Raw genomic sequence first — 17,727 nt, 5'->3', positions numbered from 1 at the left:
AACCTAGATACAATATATTATAAAATATCGGCACGAAGCTTTTATTAAGTATGTTAAGCGTGATGCGGAAAGGACATTTTAGTAGGGAGATAGGACTCAAAAAAAGACTATAGTTAGGTGCGTTATTAAAATAATACTTTATTCGATTCATTACGGGATCAATTAAATGAGACGATACTACTTTGTCCCGTAACCAGCTCCTTGTAGAACCGTGAAGAATGTGTACGATGCTTTAATTATCTGTAAAAATATCAAATGAGAATATTTGAGCATGTTTATTCCTTATTATACGTACGGTACTTAATATCACTATAAACATTTTTATTGCGGTACTGGAACAAATATGTTAATACGGTGTTGTGCGTGTGTGAGTTTGTTTCATATAACTGTTAAAGCTGTATAGGTGTGATAATTCTCACCTAATGTTAACCGGCATATATCACATAGTCTGATCACTTACTTTGTTATTAAGAAATGTGGTTGCATGATAATCTTAAACAAAAATATTTATTATAAAAGAACAAATCGAAGATATTTTCGGTGAATATTTCGATGCTGACTGGAGGAAAGCATTCCCAAACAATGGAACTAAGACTTGTTGCATAAACAACATTTATTTAAAGAAAGCTGCATTAAACCATTATTAAGTATAGGTACTCTTGCACAACCAATGTTTCCTTCGAGTGAAATTTCCATTGTTCAGGACTATTATTTGAATAGTTATTTCCCTTAGCTTAAAAAATTGCACACGTATACCCCCATGAAAGTTTTCAGTGAGAGGTTTACAAGGCCGCCAGCGCTTAGTATGACGGGGCAGCGTGTACGCGTCATCAACAAAACCAAGGCGCGGCGCATGCGCGGTGTACAGAGCAACCATTCACTTCCGTATGCCGCATCACAAACTGCCTCACTCTACAGGGAAGAGGATATACATTAATATAATTGACAAAGGAATCGTAGTGGAAGGAAAGTGTGCTTATCCTGCGACCTAAAGGGAGGATCCTCTACAAGAACAACCATTGAGCCCCAAAAGCCTAATGTCAAGAAGTTTTATATATCCATAGCGATAGGAATAACATCGCTAGCGCGTTTCAGAGTATCACGTCATCGCAGTGTTATCCCAATCAAATAAATTTGTCAATCACAATTTTGGCACTCATCTTTTTAATGACACAAACTCTTACGTCCACCCCCCCCCCCCCCCCCGCCGCAAAAACTTGTATGATTAAAGCTACATATCAAAAATGCTAAGTTCAATTACAAAAAGGTTATTCAAAAATGTATTCGTCTGAAGTAATGATTGACAATATATTTTTTATAACAACACTCAGATGTTAAAATATTGTCGTTAGCGGCCCAGCCTTCACACGTGCAAGTCACACCTCATTCACTAGCCGTAACACACACCAGACGTTGATAACAATTTACTATCTTACAATCTGTAATCCTGTCATTATTACGAAATTTTATCTTTGAAATCTATAATGGTTTTTATGGCGCCATTTATCAGCCAAATATAAGGTATTTCAATAATTTAAACCAGTGGAAACTAGTACAAATTTTCATTAACGATTCAAAACTGTATACAAGCACTTATAATATTACTATATACAACATCGTCTCATCCATAATACATGTCAAGTACAGGTATTATGTCAAATGGCTAGCTGTCCACAACACAGGGAATCCTGGTGAGGAGGCACTTTCGTTTTAAACTAAACATATATTTTGTATAATAGAGTTTTTATTTATTTCTTTCTATTTCATTTTTTATGACATACCTCTACTTGAATCTCGTTCCCTTGATAACAGTAAATGAACACTTGATACATCATTACGATCAAGTAGAAAACCATCGACGCCGTACGGATAAAGTTTGCGGTTTCCTGTAACATCAAAAAAAAAACAGTTTCAGCTCCAAAAACCTTAAAAATTATATTCATCGACTCAAAAAGTTACTTCAGTTAGTAAAAAGTAAGCATTCCCTAATGCTAATGTGGTCATATAACGATGAAACACAATTTCTCTTAGTATAAATAGTTATTGTAGCTGATGTTTCAAACTTACGTTGCACGATATTGCACGAATTTCATGTTATGTCAGGGATTACATAGTTCAACATTAAATATTAACGTCATGTTACTAAAGTGTTCCGCAGAACTGATTACCCTAAGAAATTTCTAGTCTGGTAAGTGATTCTATATTTGAGTAAACTTTATAATATAAATGTATTTATATTCACAAAAGAAAGCTGGTATGCGGTTGCACATATAATAAGCACGGAGACGGTGAACTGCGCTAGCACAGGCAACGAGAAGCAGCGTTGCACCAAAGCTGTTGCCTTTAGCGTCGTTTGGTGCTGCTGTATGCATTCCTTTAGACGGACCCACGCTACCGGCTCTACTGACGGGTGAAGGAGACCCTGGACAGTCAAGTTTAGTAAAGATACAAAAAATAGAATTGCCGCAGACTCAAAACATTCCTTGTATGTAGGTTCTTCATAGTAGATATATTTTATTAGTTAAACCTTAGTTTGTAATGGCAAGTCCTCAAAAAGTGTTTGCAGTGATAGAGCCAGCAGTTGCAAGCGGCAGCAACAGAGCGCCACCAAGGACGTCACCACCGTGTCTACGCTGATATTTACAGAGGCCGCCAATCCCACTGCTACGCACTGAAAGTTAATAATTTCTATATCTAAAACCTAAATGCGAGAATTTCGGGCCCAATTTACTAACTAATCTAAAATTTATAGAAAATGTCATAACGTAATAGCTTCGAAACAGAGACGCGTCCGAAAACTTGAAAGGGGTTTCCTTTAGTAGTCACTTTCATGATCCGTATCAGTGAATTTGACATTATTTATGATTTCTTTACTTTTGAATCAAATTCATTTAGTTGAAGGTTAAGGTTGGTTCAAAAGGTTGAAGTTATTTTTATTTATTTAACAAAATCTCTACGTTTAAAAGGTGTAGATGGGAAGACCAAAATGTACCTGCCCAACAATAAATCATCTGAATAAATAACGTACAATAAAAAGTGAATTATCGATGAATAGTACCTGATGAATGTATGTCAGGTCATACGCAGGTGACTGAGTCGTGTCATAGGGGTACCTGTAGTAGATGGGATAATTTATACCAAATTATGAAACCATTAAATATTTTAATTTAAAATGTCAAAGTTAATGTTTTTAATTTAAAGACAGCAGCACTGGGCAGTAGCACCACAATAGTGGGCAGGCAAAAAAGAAGGTGGGCTGATGATAGCAATGGAAAGAAGTAGTGGTAAGAGTTGGAAGAGGCTTCCACCCTATATCCACAGATGACTAACATATAACTACTAACATTTAGCTATAAATAAATACTAACAACTCTACTAACAACATTTAAAATAGCGCTTAAGGATATGAAAATAATAGAGTTTATTATTATCTCAAAACTAATATTACCATGCTCTCAAAGGAAGCTGATTCTTTTGCGCACTGGCAGCCCAGCCCACTACTGTGCCCGCAGATAATGCAATATACGTGAACAATTGAAGCCTCGCCTGACGATTAAATCTAAAAAAATACTTCGTATAAACAAACGAACCAAACATTTTACAAAAATAGAAAAGCAACACTTTAGATAACCTTGCAATTATCTTCCTTCCACTCTCTCTTTTCTCACTAATTAATTCTTGTTCACAGTCATTGACTATTGTTCTGATTGTCTCCCTTTTCAACACTACGTTGAATATCTGGAATGATTAACATTTATAAAAATGGCATGGCAATGGCATAAAAAAGTAACCTGTACTTTAAGGTTTAAACACTTTTTGTCTCGTAAGGGCTGTCTGTAAGGGCTGAACCTGTTTCTCATTTCTCCTGCAAGACAAATGACGGCTAATCTATAATATTGAAGAATAGAAGTATATGCATATACTTATAGATTATTGAATTCAAAGAAGTATTGGAAGGAAACTACAGTCTGGACTAAAAATACTGTTATGAACACTACTATTCTCGTATATGCATGGTCTATGGATACCAAATATGGCGTTTAGGTCAAGGGTAAAATCATAGGTGACTGGTGTCTATAGGGCAATAGAGCGTAGCATCCTAATAATCAAAAACATTCACAAAATACTAAGTAACCACATCAAGCCGTAAACTAAGATCAGTGATGCGCTAACCCACGCCCTACAGCTGAAATAGAAAAGAGCATATTGCAAGGCGTACAGATAAAATATGAAACGCCGAAGCCACCCGCCAAGGAGCCAAGGAAATGTTAGGTAGGACGACCACAAAAGCGACGGGAAGACGACATCGTAAAGGTATCTAGGAGGAGAGAGAAGGATGTAGGAAGCATAAACAGATCCAAATGGAAAGTTCAGGAGGAGTCCAAAACCAAAAATACCAAAAATCTATACTGCAGGACATGAAGTAATGGAAATAACAACAACTAACGAAGACTAAGCATATAATAACAAAACTAACACCCATTTAATTTGTATTTTTATAGCAGTAAAGTGGTTTTATTATTATCATTACTATTCGTTTATTGTACTTACTTTAAAAGAGAGCGAAAAGTTAGTAAACAAAAGAAAAAGCGCGGCCGTCATAAGCGGAATGTCACCCCAGACTTGAACGACTTCTCCGGCTTGGACCACGATATATGTACCTTTAATATGTGATGTAATACAAGAATACATACAAATAATTTAGATGAATTAAACCGACTACAAACATCTGTCAGTATTATTTACAGTTCATCTAGAAATGCGTATATACCATATAGACCGATTTTGATGAAACGGAAATACCTTATCGGGTCATATAATGTCACACAGTTAAACAGGTCTAATGATATAAATGTGACCGTGAGCGAGAGTTTCAAATTCCTGAATTGTACTAAACTATTCTGCTTTTATCCTAACCCGAATCACAAGTAACAAGAGTTTGTATAGATTCAGAAATAAACAATACCAATAATAAACACATAAAACGTAATGCAGTATAAAGCGTATAGTGTCATCCGGAACCCCGATAACGTATCAGGCTGGTAAAACCCGGATAATTGCAAAACATTGAGTGAGAACTTTAGACCGTAGTATGTGTGGCCAATGAAGAACTTCATTTTGCTTTGTGTGAGTACCTCACGTACACTACTTATATATTTTATAACCTACTAATTAACAATTACCTAGACCGATTGCAGATATAACAAACATTTTAATACACTAAAAATACTCTTAAGTTTTAGCCACACATGTGTACTAGCTGACCAATTTTGAATTTATCTCGTATTTACTATAGTAAAGTGTAATTGTTTAAAGCAAACTGAGTTGCCCTTTTCTCGCTTTTTGTGTTGCAAAACAAAATCTAGTGCTTTCAATCGGTGAAATATAATAAAAAATACATGCTAACGATATACATTTTCTCATTATCCATGTCGAGTTGTTCAATAGCTTTTCGAAGTTACATTTATCAAAAAAGCGCAAACATCTACATACTAATGTATATATTATATACATTTTTATTCGTAATATTTAGGTGAGCTTTTATGCCTTTTAAAGATATTTTTAAAATAAAGTTTGCAACTCATGTGTTTATTCAGCGATAACTGGTTATTAAAAGTATCGTATAAGACGGTAATTATCACCACCTCGACACTTAAACATACCGATTTAGGGACAAATTATAACTTTACAGTATTTACGGTTGGTTTATTTTGATTCTAATATAAATATTATATCTTACTTACTAACGTTAGATTTTTATGTTTTGATTTCCATAAAAGCAGTTCACACATCACATAGAAGAAATAAAAACTAGGATAATAAAAAGTACTAAGTCTTTCAGAATACTTAAAATATAACAGTAAATAAATTAATAGATTGTTATAAAAAATGTTGTTAAGCTTTATTAACTAGTCTAAGTGCACCATTTATATTTAGTTATAATATATTTATGTGTCTTGTTCAACTTGTTTGAGGACAGTGAAGAAAGAATACGATGCTTTGCAAATCTGAAATCGGAAAGTATTTTATCACTCAATGTTTTCATAGATAAAGTATTAACATGTACTGTTTCAACTATAGATTTTTAGACCTTACATTTAATATTAATCAAACACGGTAGTATTAAAAGAAAACTCACGCTCACAAAAGTAGCAAGAGAAAGAGTTGTAAATCCCCCAGCTGTTAGCTTGGCGGTCCGGCAACAGCGCGTCATGAGGATCAACGCGGACCTACGCACGGGCACGCTACACGTATACCATGGCCACTCGTACGCGGAACGTGACACGTTTTCACTCTACAATTATAAAAAGACAAACAACATTTCGTCAACACTTTTAAATAAACATTTTCTCTGTTACATACCTCAATAGTAAGCTTGTTTCCTTCGCGACAGTAAAGGTATACTTGGTCCACCATATTTAGTAGATAAAAGGTCATAGAAAGCATTCGAAGCACATTACCGGTTTGCTACAAGATTGGAATATGGATTAATCATTAAAAAAGTATGCAGTCTTACCGGTATGCATCATTATACATTAAAGTTTTGTTATTGCTTTAATCTATCCTAGTAGTAGTAATCATTACTATCACTATTTAATATCGAAAAACGATTGTCTAAAACATATAGAAATTTCTTCTACTTCAGATACCCACAACAACACACAACCACTCCTAACACTCACTCACACACACACACACGTCCACACCCTCTCTCTCTGTCTCACACACACACCTTCGCATACATACACTCGCACACACACACACACCCTGAGATACACCCATCAACTTTATTTCTATTAATGAACCTCGGCGTATTTAGAGATCACAACCTTAGCTTTAATGGTCACATGGAATTCAAGCGGCTGCTGTTGCTGCCTTCACTACACAATTAGAATGGTGTACGAGCCGCTTTGCCAATCGTTGCTAATTTACTGTGTAGTGGTCTGGGGAGGCACCTATAAAATCTCACTCCTGAAGCTTGAGCGAGCCGAACGAGCAGTTCTTAAAACCTCATTGTCTCTTCCCTTTCGTCTCCCTATATACAGATATCTCTAAGACAAACATAGGTAGACCGTAAGTAGCTGATACACCCTTAGGCCGATTACACCATCGACCTGTGGACTTAAGGTAACATATGAACTAGGGAAATAAACATCTTTCTGTTCTATTCTATTCCCTACTGCGTAACTTTATAAGAACAATTCTATACTTATAGTTCGACAACTTCTTCGATATCGCTATATTGGACAAACGTTGCAAATTTGCGTTTATACAACCCGACCTTCTTCTAATTTTTCTCAGCGATCGTTCTCTTTTCTGGGCTGTTACTTGTTTAACAAACTTAACAAAACTCTGAATATATATTCTAAAACTAAAAAACTACTAACTACTTTCAACTATGACCAAACGGAAAATCTGCTAGATGTATTAAAATAATTTTCACATATGTTCACAGGCGTGTGCCTGATACATACCCACGTACACCCTCCTTACACTCACACACACAGGCACGTACACATCCTCTCTCCCTATCACACACACACCTTCGCGTACACCCATACAACTTTAATTCTACTAACTTCTAACTAGTTAACTGTTTTGTTTCGTTATTTAAAACGTTAAATTTTATTTGCCTACCCATATATGTAAGCACTTTTTGTTAGCACTCAATATGACTGCTGTGGAATGGAAGCCTGCTTATTCATATCACAAGATTTTACCTAGTTCGGAAACCAATCTCCAAATACCTTCTTAACTGTAATCTTATTCTTTGTTGCAATTGTTATATGGGAAAAAATAAAGAAATTGATATTATTATTAAATGACTTTGCTGTGGAATGGAAGCCTGGATATTCATATCACAAGTTTTTACCTAGTTAGAAATCCAGTCTCCTGATACCTTCTTAACTGTAGTCTTATTGTTTGTTGCAAATGTTATATGGCAGAAAATATAGAAATTATTATTATTATTATTCTCTTTATAATGTTATGATATACGTACAAAAACAAGCTGGAACCCGGTTACGCATATGATAGCTAGTGATACGGTAAACTGCGCGAACGTCGGCTCCGAGAAGCATCGTTCTAGTTCATTCACCGTCTCCAAGTTATCTTGGTGCTCAGCTATACAGTTACCGAGGCGAAATGCCACAATGTCCTCTTGCTTCTTGGTTAAACTCTGAAATAACTCAAAACAATCAAGGAGATAACAAACCATACAAATCGAACACTAAATCCATTTCGTATTTCTGACCTTATGTTCCTATTACTTAAAAATATAATTATAGTAATATATATAAAGAGAGTAGTAAAGTAAGCCAAGGAAGTACGTAACTAGGGTAGTAGAAAATAAGGCAAATGTTATGGTTGATAAATAAAATGTTAAAACATACGTTGTTAACTATATGCATATCACTGCACAACCCTTTTAATGCAATACTAATGAGTCGAAATCTGCAGCGACATTGAGCAATAAGCGCCATTACTACAATATCTTTGCTGGCGTTCATACTAGCCGACAGCATCAGAGACATTGCCTGATGTAGGTAGGCAATCTCGTACATTGGTGACTGGGATGCGTTGAAAGGGTACCTAGGGCGTTAGAAAATATATGAATAATAATAACTCTATTCATGACAAAATTCATATGACGTGAGACGTGAGACTTATCTTAAATTATCGTGATTTATGTGTCTTTTTACTCTTTAATGTATCTTTAATATTTTATTCCTGTTTAGTTTTGTTTAATAACTGTGTATTACATGTATTTTGCACTACTTGCCTATCTTATTTAATACATTTATTTTTTTCTTTACTCACAGTGGTTGCCTGGAAGAGATCGCTCGTAAGCGATAAGGCCGCCAGTTGCCCTCCTTTTGATTTAATTATGTTAATTTTTATTTTTATTTTGTAGTGTAACGAAGTGTAAATAAATAAATAAATAAAATAAATATCGCTAGGGAGTCCCAGCTGTGTTGTAGGTAACTATTTAAGATTACAATTAGTCTGCGGTACATAGGAAATGATTAAAAAAGTTTTTTGAAAAGTAGGCTAAGTGTTACAACTAATCAAACACAATTCTTAGAAGAAAATAAGTATGCGTCAATGCGTGAGTGTGTGTGAATGGCTGTGTATTTGCGTGTATTTTAAAGTGTAGCTGAGAGTTATTATAAGTCGCTGTGTCGGTGTTTGTTTTTAGAACCAGTTATATCAAGATACGTAGCCTCTGTAGATTCGAAATCCACTTGGGCTAGCGTAATTTTTAAGTGAGTAGCGAGTTTGTATCTCGATAGTTTGTCTATCTCAGAATCCATTGATTGGGAAGTTTTATTATAAAGGAAGGGGCCACTAAATGCAAAGAATCGTTAGTCAGTCATTCGTTTTGGCGTCGGGAATACAAAACGTCTGTTCTTAGATGTGTCCGGATTTGTTAGTCCATGGTGTTTGTGATCGCAAATTTTTTTATTGGCGTAACAAAAGGGTGGCAGGGCTGACAAAATGTCACGGGCCCCGATTTTATTTTATTTGAAAACTGTATTTTATGAGTTCTGCTTCAAATCCAAAGTGAGACAACTAAAGTCCATAATACAATTTCAAGTTAATCGCTAAGCGTTTCAACCAACCCAAAGAAAAAGATGTTGATTCATTCCAAGACATGTACACGTTACCCGTGACGAATAATTTTACGTACTTACGACCGTCAAAACCCATCAATCAAAATACTAATATATTAATTACACATCTCTATTGATTTTAAAACACATCCATTGGTTTCTACATATTTTGTCGCGGACAATAGCGAATATCCCATTTTGATTTCACTTTTTTCGTGGCCCTGCTGCTCGGACGGGCTAGCAACACTATGTAGGGGAATTCCGTATTTGATATTTTGTTATGAGGGCTCTTCTGACTGCATATTCTTCGTGTAATTATTTTGAACATTGGTGATGGTCTTATTTTTCGTATTAGTTATTTTATTGAATATGAAAATGGTGGCAAAGTTCAGTTGATTGTGAAAGTTAGATAATCTTTAAACTTTGAAGATGTCATAGACACTTTTGCGGAACAGAAAGCGCGAATAAAGATTTTTCCTAATAAAATTTCGCCTAAAAGAGGAGGCCTATGGCCATTAGGACCTATATAAAAGTGTAATTGAGTATGCGAAAAATCTCGAAGTTTATTAAAATTAAACTGAGTACAACGTGACAATTTACTGATAGGGCCCCATCAAAAGAATTTTCCACGGGCCCCAGATGGTATAGTTACGCCAGTGCTAAGATATATATGTATACCTTTCTTACTGAATAGATTTTGATTCTAGGTAGTTTTGTTTCTATATAGTTGAATAGAATAATATGTGATCATTAAAGTAATATTTAATGTGTTGTTTATAATATAAAGTTGATTGTTCACGCATAGAAACAATGGCCATATAGTGGAGTAATAAAGAATGAGGTCTTTGTTTAAGAAATACAAATTACTATCATTTAGGAATGTTAAGATTTAGAAGTCTTCATATAATAATAGATACTTGCTTCGGGAGTACTTTTATTTAAATATGTATTAAATTTAACTAACCAAGCCCTCATAGGTAGCTGTTTATTTTGATTTTCTGTCGCTGCAGCTAGAGCCCATAGTGATATAGTTGTTGCGGTGAGAAAAGCGTATAACATTGATTGTATATTGACTTCGCGGTTACATCTGTAAAACAAAACATATTTGCACCCTAGGAATTCTCATTTGTATACTCATTTTAAGACTCTTTTTTATTTTATTTAGCCATAAATAAGTATAAGTAATAGTAACAAAAAAATGGTTTAAAAGATGGAGTCGCGTTATTATAACAATTTTATATATAGCTTGAAGGAGTCGTTTATCACAAATTAGAAATTAAACATTTTTTAGAAATTTTCTAGCAACTAAGACTTGGAATTTGTATATGACGAGAAAATAAAATAATTATTCAATAAATACTAAATCATTATTAATCAAAAAAATTAATCAGCAGCGCTTACTTTTTTACAGCTTTCTTGGCTTCAACAGTAACTTGAATTTTCAATACGTTATAATTTTTTTTAACGATGCTCTTGATACGATCAGCTCTTACAACCATGTTGAGAATCTTTAAGCTGTGGGTGAGGTTTGTTAACAGAACAAACGCACTCGCCGTCATGAGTTGTATATCTCCCCAGATAATGAATAAATCAGTAGCTTGGATTATGATGAATGTGCCTGAAGATTGTATTAATTATATAGTCTTTGATTCCACATGTTATTTAAAATATAGTTATATGTATGTAATTAATTACATAAGGGTTAAAACAGAGAAGGAATTTCTAACCTTTACTGTACTATTGTACAATTTATTTTTATAGATTCATGGAAAAAAATTCATACCTACAACTAGCATATACACAAAGCCTGTATGCCAAGAATATAACATTTTTTCCATCCTAAAGTATCTGGAGCCCATAACCCCATAATCCTAAGCCAAGTGAGCGATACCCGAAGGGAATAGTTAGTATTATTAATGAAAAACCTCATTGATAAGTATGAAATACGTCGTTCTTTTGTGTTGTCTACAATATATTTGAAACAAAAGAAAGAAATCCGCACTTAATTACATAAATACACAAAATTGATTTAATTTGTGTACCCAGGGATGTAACACGAAGAAAAATTTAATTAATCTTAACTGGAGTATTTTGATATTTTTTAAGTTAATATATATCTTCAGAGCTAGAAATAAATATTTCTTTTATTTATGGCTGTAGTCATAAGGAACAAAACTCAATAATGTACTAAAACACAACGTAATTAATTTATTACAGATTTTTTTTTCCGACTGGGATGATTCAGGTTTTTAATATTATTTAAACAATAGAAGCAGTATCTTATACATAGATATTTAATAATCACTACAAAAAGACATCACATTTAAACAGGAAAATATACACTTTTGTATTGTTACATTTCGGTCCCAGAGTTGAGCAACTCATACAGCTATTTTCATCAATTATTGACAATTAAATCTAGCGTTGTCACTTACAATTAGGAAATTAAATAAACACAGACTATATTGAAAGCAAACAATTGTTTTGATTATGTATTTCGTTCATATTTGTCAAACAAAAGCTAGCCATGTTTCAAAATATGAGTATAAATAATTTGAATGTAATTTAAATTTACTGACACACATATACACTTACAAATAGTTATTTTACTAGTCTATCAATTATTGAATACTCATAAATTGAATATTAATAATAAAACAGTAAAATTTAAAAAGCAATAATAACATTTATTTATAATAAATAATACTATCTAAAAAAGTTAATAGTAAGTTTTATTGTATTCTAAAAATCCTACAGGGTTGCTAAAACTAGATTGAAATAATTACTACATGGGATTCCCGAATCAGGTCCATATTTTATTCGCTTAGACGGCGTAATACCGTAAAATATGTGTACGATGCCTTTAAAATCTGCAATAATTCAAAGGGCAAACCATTATTCCAATTCAGTTCATAATGAATTTATAAAATAATATACTCACACTCATGAAAGAATCCAGAGAAAGAGTAGTAAAACCCCCAGCAGTGAGCTTGGCGGTCCGGCAACAGCGCGTTATTAGGTTCAGCGTTGACCGACGGACACGCACGCTGCAGGTATACCATGGCCACTCGTACGCCAAACGGGAAACATTCTCACTCTGCAATACATTTTACTCCATAGAGGATACAGCAGAATTCATTATCATATTGTAATAATTCTTGTTAGCTTATTAGTCGTCCTTAGACTATAAAAGGTTCTCTTATAATGTTAAAAATTATAATCATAATATCAGCGGTTCAACCTATTTAGGTCTGACGCTCAGATTTCTGTATCTGTTTCATGATCATTTTTCATAATAAACAAGTAGGTGATCAACCAGATAATGTGCCTGACACATGCCATTGGGTTTTTGGGTCTAAGGGAAGCCGGTTTCTCTTACTATCTTTTCCTTCACCGTTCGAGCGAATGTTAAATGCACAAATAGAAAATCTATTGGTGCACAGTCGGGGATTGAGCCTACGATTTTAAGATTGGGAGTCGCACACTGAAGCCAAAAGTAAAACCAACACTGCTCTTTAAAAATAGTGAGGTAAAAATGCCACATCACTCCAACAATGAAGTATTATGTACCACAAAAAAACGGTTCGGTGGCCGTCGATACACAATCTTATACTAGAAGAGTCCTGAGTACATACCTCGTTACAATATCTTCTTGCCAGGAATAAAGGCACACAATATTATCAGCCGAAAGGATTTGGAGAAATTATTAGTTTGGGAACAAAGCGAGGTTAGACTGATGCTAATACCTTGCCTCACGATAGTTCTCAAAAACTCACTAAACACTCACTATAAAATTCTAAATGGTGGACGTAACTATTATCAATTATAATTAAGTAAAAGTATATATCAAAATAAAAATGTTTCTAACGTAACCCGAGTAAATCTCAACAATGACTCAACTAATAAATGTGACGATCGGCCGAGAAAAAATATTTGGGATTACCCTCATCAAAAATGATTAAATGATATGATATGATGATAAAAATGATTAATACTCACAGTGGTTGCCTGGAAGAGATCGCTCGTAAGCGATAAGGCCGCCAGTTGCCATCTTTTTGATTTAATTATGTTCAATTTTTTTTATATTCTAGTGTAATGAAGTGTAAATAAATAAATAAACAATTACCTCTACTGCCAGTTGGTTTCCTTCATAACAATATATAAAAATTTGTTCCATCATATTTAAAAGGTATGTTGCCATAGAAGCCATTCTGACAAAATTACCGATTTGCTAAAAAATACTAAAGATATTACAATACAATTTTTGGAATATATTTGGAAAAAAATACTACGATAATATTTGACTTGTCACTTATAAAGATCTAGTTAATTGTTGGTTAAGGGCAAATATAAATTATTTTCTAATATTAGTGAAAATGTAACCTGATGTACCGATTTTATTGTATTTCGACATATAGATGAGACCATGGAATCCCACACTGGTATATAAAAGCTAAGATTCCTATACACTATTATTTAATTATTTATTAAGAAGATTGACAGCACAATACAGAAATAGATGTATATATATACTAATATAATATATATTATATATAACATTTCATCCTAACTCGTACAAATATGCGTACCTTAGTGAGCTGAAATGCGGTAACACAGATGATGACGAGTGAGACGGTGAACTGTGCGAATGTGGGTTCTGAGAAGCAGCGTTGTAGCTCATTTAGTGAGTCTAAGATATCTTGATGCTCCCGAATACACTCATTAAGTCTGGCCTGTACCATCAAATCATGTGCTTGCGACATACGTTGCTAGTAATTATAAAATGTTAAAAGTTAAAGCATTAAAAGTATTTTCTTTATGCCTAATTTAAGTACATAAATAATTAAGGAATATTTATAAAGATACAATATTATTCTGATTATATTTTTATCGAACAACGCCACCTATACATGCTTCTCGGCAATCTTCAGCTCGTAGAAAGGTTCGTAGCGTGGTACCTCGTAGTGATCGCTACGTCACTGTACCTAGTTACAATAGATGGAGCAGATACATAAATAATTAAGAAGTATTTATAAAGATACAATATTATTCTTATTATATTTGTATCGAACAACGCCACCTATACATGCTTTTCGGCAATCTTCAGCTCGTAGAAAGGTTCGTAGCGTAGTACCGTAGTATCGTAGTGATCGCTACGTCGCTTAGTTAAAACAGATGGAGCAGATACATTGTACTCTTCGCGCCGTACCAAAGAGCTTCTCATAGATACATGATACATCCTCTCTCCGGGATTTAATATTAAAAGGTACATATATGATTTATATTTTTTCGTGTACGGTTTCATAACAAATTTAGTTTCTATATTATGACGTCAAAAACTTAAAAATCATTTTAATATTTTCTCATTATTTAGTGGCTGCTACAGGAAGAGGCCAGATGTTAGCAATAAAGTCACCCGTTGCTCTCTTAATGACTTTAGATTAATATATATTTATTTTTACTATGTTATTATTTTTATCATATTAATACACCTATTTCAGTTTTTAACAATATATATATATAAATAATTTGCTAAACAGATGTCCGAATGTGTTTGAAGATCGTTGGAATTATTTTATACACTTTCTCAAAATGTACATAGGCACTAAAACCACATAATACATTGTTAGAGCACTAAAAGAAAAGTTTGTGTGTTTTAATGTCCGTTTCAATAAATAAGGTATGTACGAGGCATTAATTAAAAGTGCAATTTCAGAGGAAATTACCTCTCCTGTTACAATTTACCATTCGTTAAACGGCAAATTAAAAATAAACACTCAACTCTCATTACGTAGTGATATAATTTCAGTATTTGTGTGGTCTTCTGAGAAACTCGTGGTAATTGTTTAATTTTTATTCAAAAGTCGCGTAAATTGAATACAGATTGATGAATATACAAAACGCCGTACAAACAGTTTACTATTATTCATGTTTGAATTATATGAAACCTCTTTGGTAAGTTTGGCTGGTAAAAGAAAAGCCAGCATTACATATCGACATGTATCATGTTTCTTCATGCAAATATTCCGTTATTTATTTAACGCTTATAGGGTAAAAACTGTAACATGGATATTTAATTAATGTACTTTTATGTTACATATTTGTGACCTAAACGGCTATAATTCCACAATAGAACGCTTTATAAATGCAATATTTGCTACCCACCACCTTTTTATGGAATCAGCTATTTCACGTATTCCCGGACCAATACGACATAGGGGCCTTCAATAAAAGAATTTCGAATGCCGAAATCAAAAAATATTAATGGAATTAAAAAAATATTTTTTGTGTAGTTACCATCGTTCCAGGGCACATATCCTGACAAAGAGTTTTGAGATCGTATCCTAACAGTTTGAATCTACAACGGCACTGTGATAATAATGATACCACCACCATATCTTTGCTGACGTTGAGACAGGCCGCCGCATAAATGGCACATATCTGGTGCAAGTATGTCAGCTCGTAGGCCGGAGATTTACTCCAATCGTATGGATACCTACAAAAAAGACCGTATAGATAAATAAAATACATAAAATACGAGGGGTATTGAATTTTGTGTGTGAATGGTTTTTTGATTGTATGCCCTATAGCTATGTAAGAATTGATTTTCTTTAATTCTATGCCTGCATTTCACAAATTAAATCTTACACAATCGAATATCACTGAAGACTAATCCACTTATTAAATTTATATTTTTATTTGTTTTAAGGAGTGTCATAAACAAAGTGGGTATTTAGATCTCACCAGGCCTGCAGTGGCAACTGTAAGTTGTTTGACTCGAGAGCCGGTCCTACCGCAAAACCCATCAGAGTCACTGTTGTAAGGGTAAGAAAGATCATCAGGTGACGAGTTGTTCCCTGATTGCAACTGCAAATTTAGTATTTGTTTTGAGAAATCCAAATATGTAGATGTAATACATGAAGACACCGTGATAAATTCTTTTTCTTTCGCGTTTCCGCGAACCGACTTTCTTTTTTGTGTATGAAGTGCAATAAGATAACTAATAGCCACACTACTTATTGATAGAGAATATTTTTTGTTACTCTGAGAACATTACGTCAAATGATTTCGGAGATTGTTTGAAGTCCGTTCAAATACTGGTATCATAGAAGCGTGCTAGCAATAGCGACAATTTCAAGATATTACATCAATCGATTTTTATTTCGTTTTGGTTTAAAACTGCAAAATCTCAGCAAGATTCCGATTATGTACGATGTCAAATAAAATAATATAAAACAGGCATACGTTCGAATGATGTCGATCTTCTGCTGTCCAGTAGCATTTTTTAGGACATAATCATTTCGGTCGATGATATGTCCTATACAACGCCTCCTCACCAGCAGGTTGAAGATCTTCACACAGTGCACGAGATTAGTGCACAACACAAAGGCGATTGACGTCATCAATGACAGATTCCCCCAGTTCTGCCACAGGTCTACCAGCTGGATCACTATGTATGTGCCTGAATCGTGTTATTTTGGAATCATTCAAAGGAACAGGGCGTCGGGATAAAGTCATTGTGGCAATAGATAGCCCTGAAAACTCCAACCTTCACGCACTATAAACTGGCTGGCGACTGTAAAGATATAATCAATTTATAGCCGGCAAAGGAAATTCGATTTAAGCAGTAACCTTTATAGGATTTAGTTGTTGCTAAAAGTTAGCAGAGTAAAAAGCTCTAATTTCTTTGATTAATTGTAATTTTAAAGTGGGCTCATTGTTTTGTTAAGGCGTGAAATTTACAAAATAATTTGTATATTATGATTATCTTATTGAAAGAAAACACTTTTTTTACCAGATTGAAGCTATATTATATTGTTACGAAGACGGGTCGACTGCATGTTTCTAGATTTTTCCACTAGTTAGAGAACTTTTCAGCAGGCTGTAATATCATTTCTGACCGTTTCAGGAGAGGGTCAATCACATATTAGAAAATTGTAATTTTCATAATGTTACCCTAGTTTTCAGGAAGCTGAAACCTTTTTTCAGTCGGTTTCAGAACATGTGTAGTCGAGTGGTGCAGTTTTCAGGAGACCCGTTTTCAAGCGTTTTCAGGCCTAGGTATACCTCTTTGATGAAGGAATATTCTAGACCAAACTTTCTAGGTGTGAGA

The 17,727-nt window shown here is 34.0% G+C and overlaps 2 protein-coding genes across 2 annotated transcripts; both read right to left on the bottom strand.

Annotated features, from left to right (window-relative positions):
- Window positions 1–177: 177 nt before the first annotated feature.
- LOC123709639 (odorant receptor Or1-like) lies at window positions 178–4,754 on the bottom strand. Its single transcript, XM_045661101.1, has 9 exons — window positions 4,552–4,754; window positions 3,632–3,738; window positions 3,449–3,559; window positions 3,059–3,113; window positions 2,528–2,671; window positions 2,243–2,422; window positions 1,782–1,886; window positions 757–912; window positions 178–240 (listed from the first exon to the last, which is right to left on the bottom strand). Exons 1-9 carry the CDS (start codon window positions 4,690–4,692, stop codon window positions 178–180), a joined length of 1,062 nt encoding a protein of 353 aa, XP_045517057.1. The 5' UTR covers window positions 4,693–4,754.
- A 1,194-nt stretch (window positions 4,755–5,948) lies between these two features.
- LOC123709494 (odorant receptor Or1-like) lies at window positions 5,949–16,453 on the bottom strand. The gene is given in 10 exon segments (XM_045660885.1): window positions 5,949–6,008; window positions 6,140–6,295; window positions 6,364–6,468; window positions 8,003–8,179; window positions 12,401–12,484; window positions 12,556–12,711; window positions 13,741–13,845; window positions 14,204–14,383; window positions 15,912–16,110; window positions 16,359–16,453. Coding segments are annotated over 10 exon segments (1,317 nt in total).
- Window positions 16,454–17,727: the final 1,274 nt, after the last annotated feature.

Source organism: Pieris brassicae, chromosome 5, assembly GCF_905147105.1.
Source record: "Pieris brassicae chromosome 5, ilPieBrab1.1, whole genome shotgun sequence".
Lineage (NCBI taxonomy): Eukaryota > Metazoa > Arthropoda > Insecta > Lepidoptera > Pieridae > Pieris > Pieris brassicae.
Note: the sequence above shows the minus strand (reverse complement) of the source record. Positions and strands in the feature narration are given on the sequence as shown.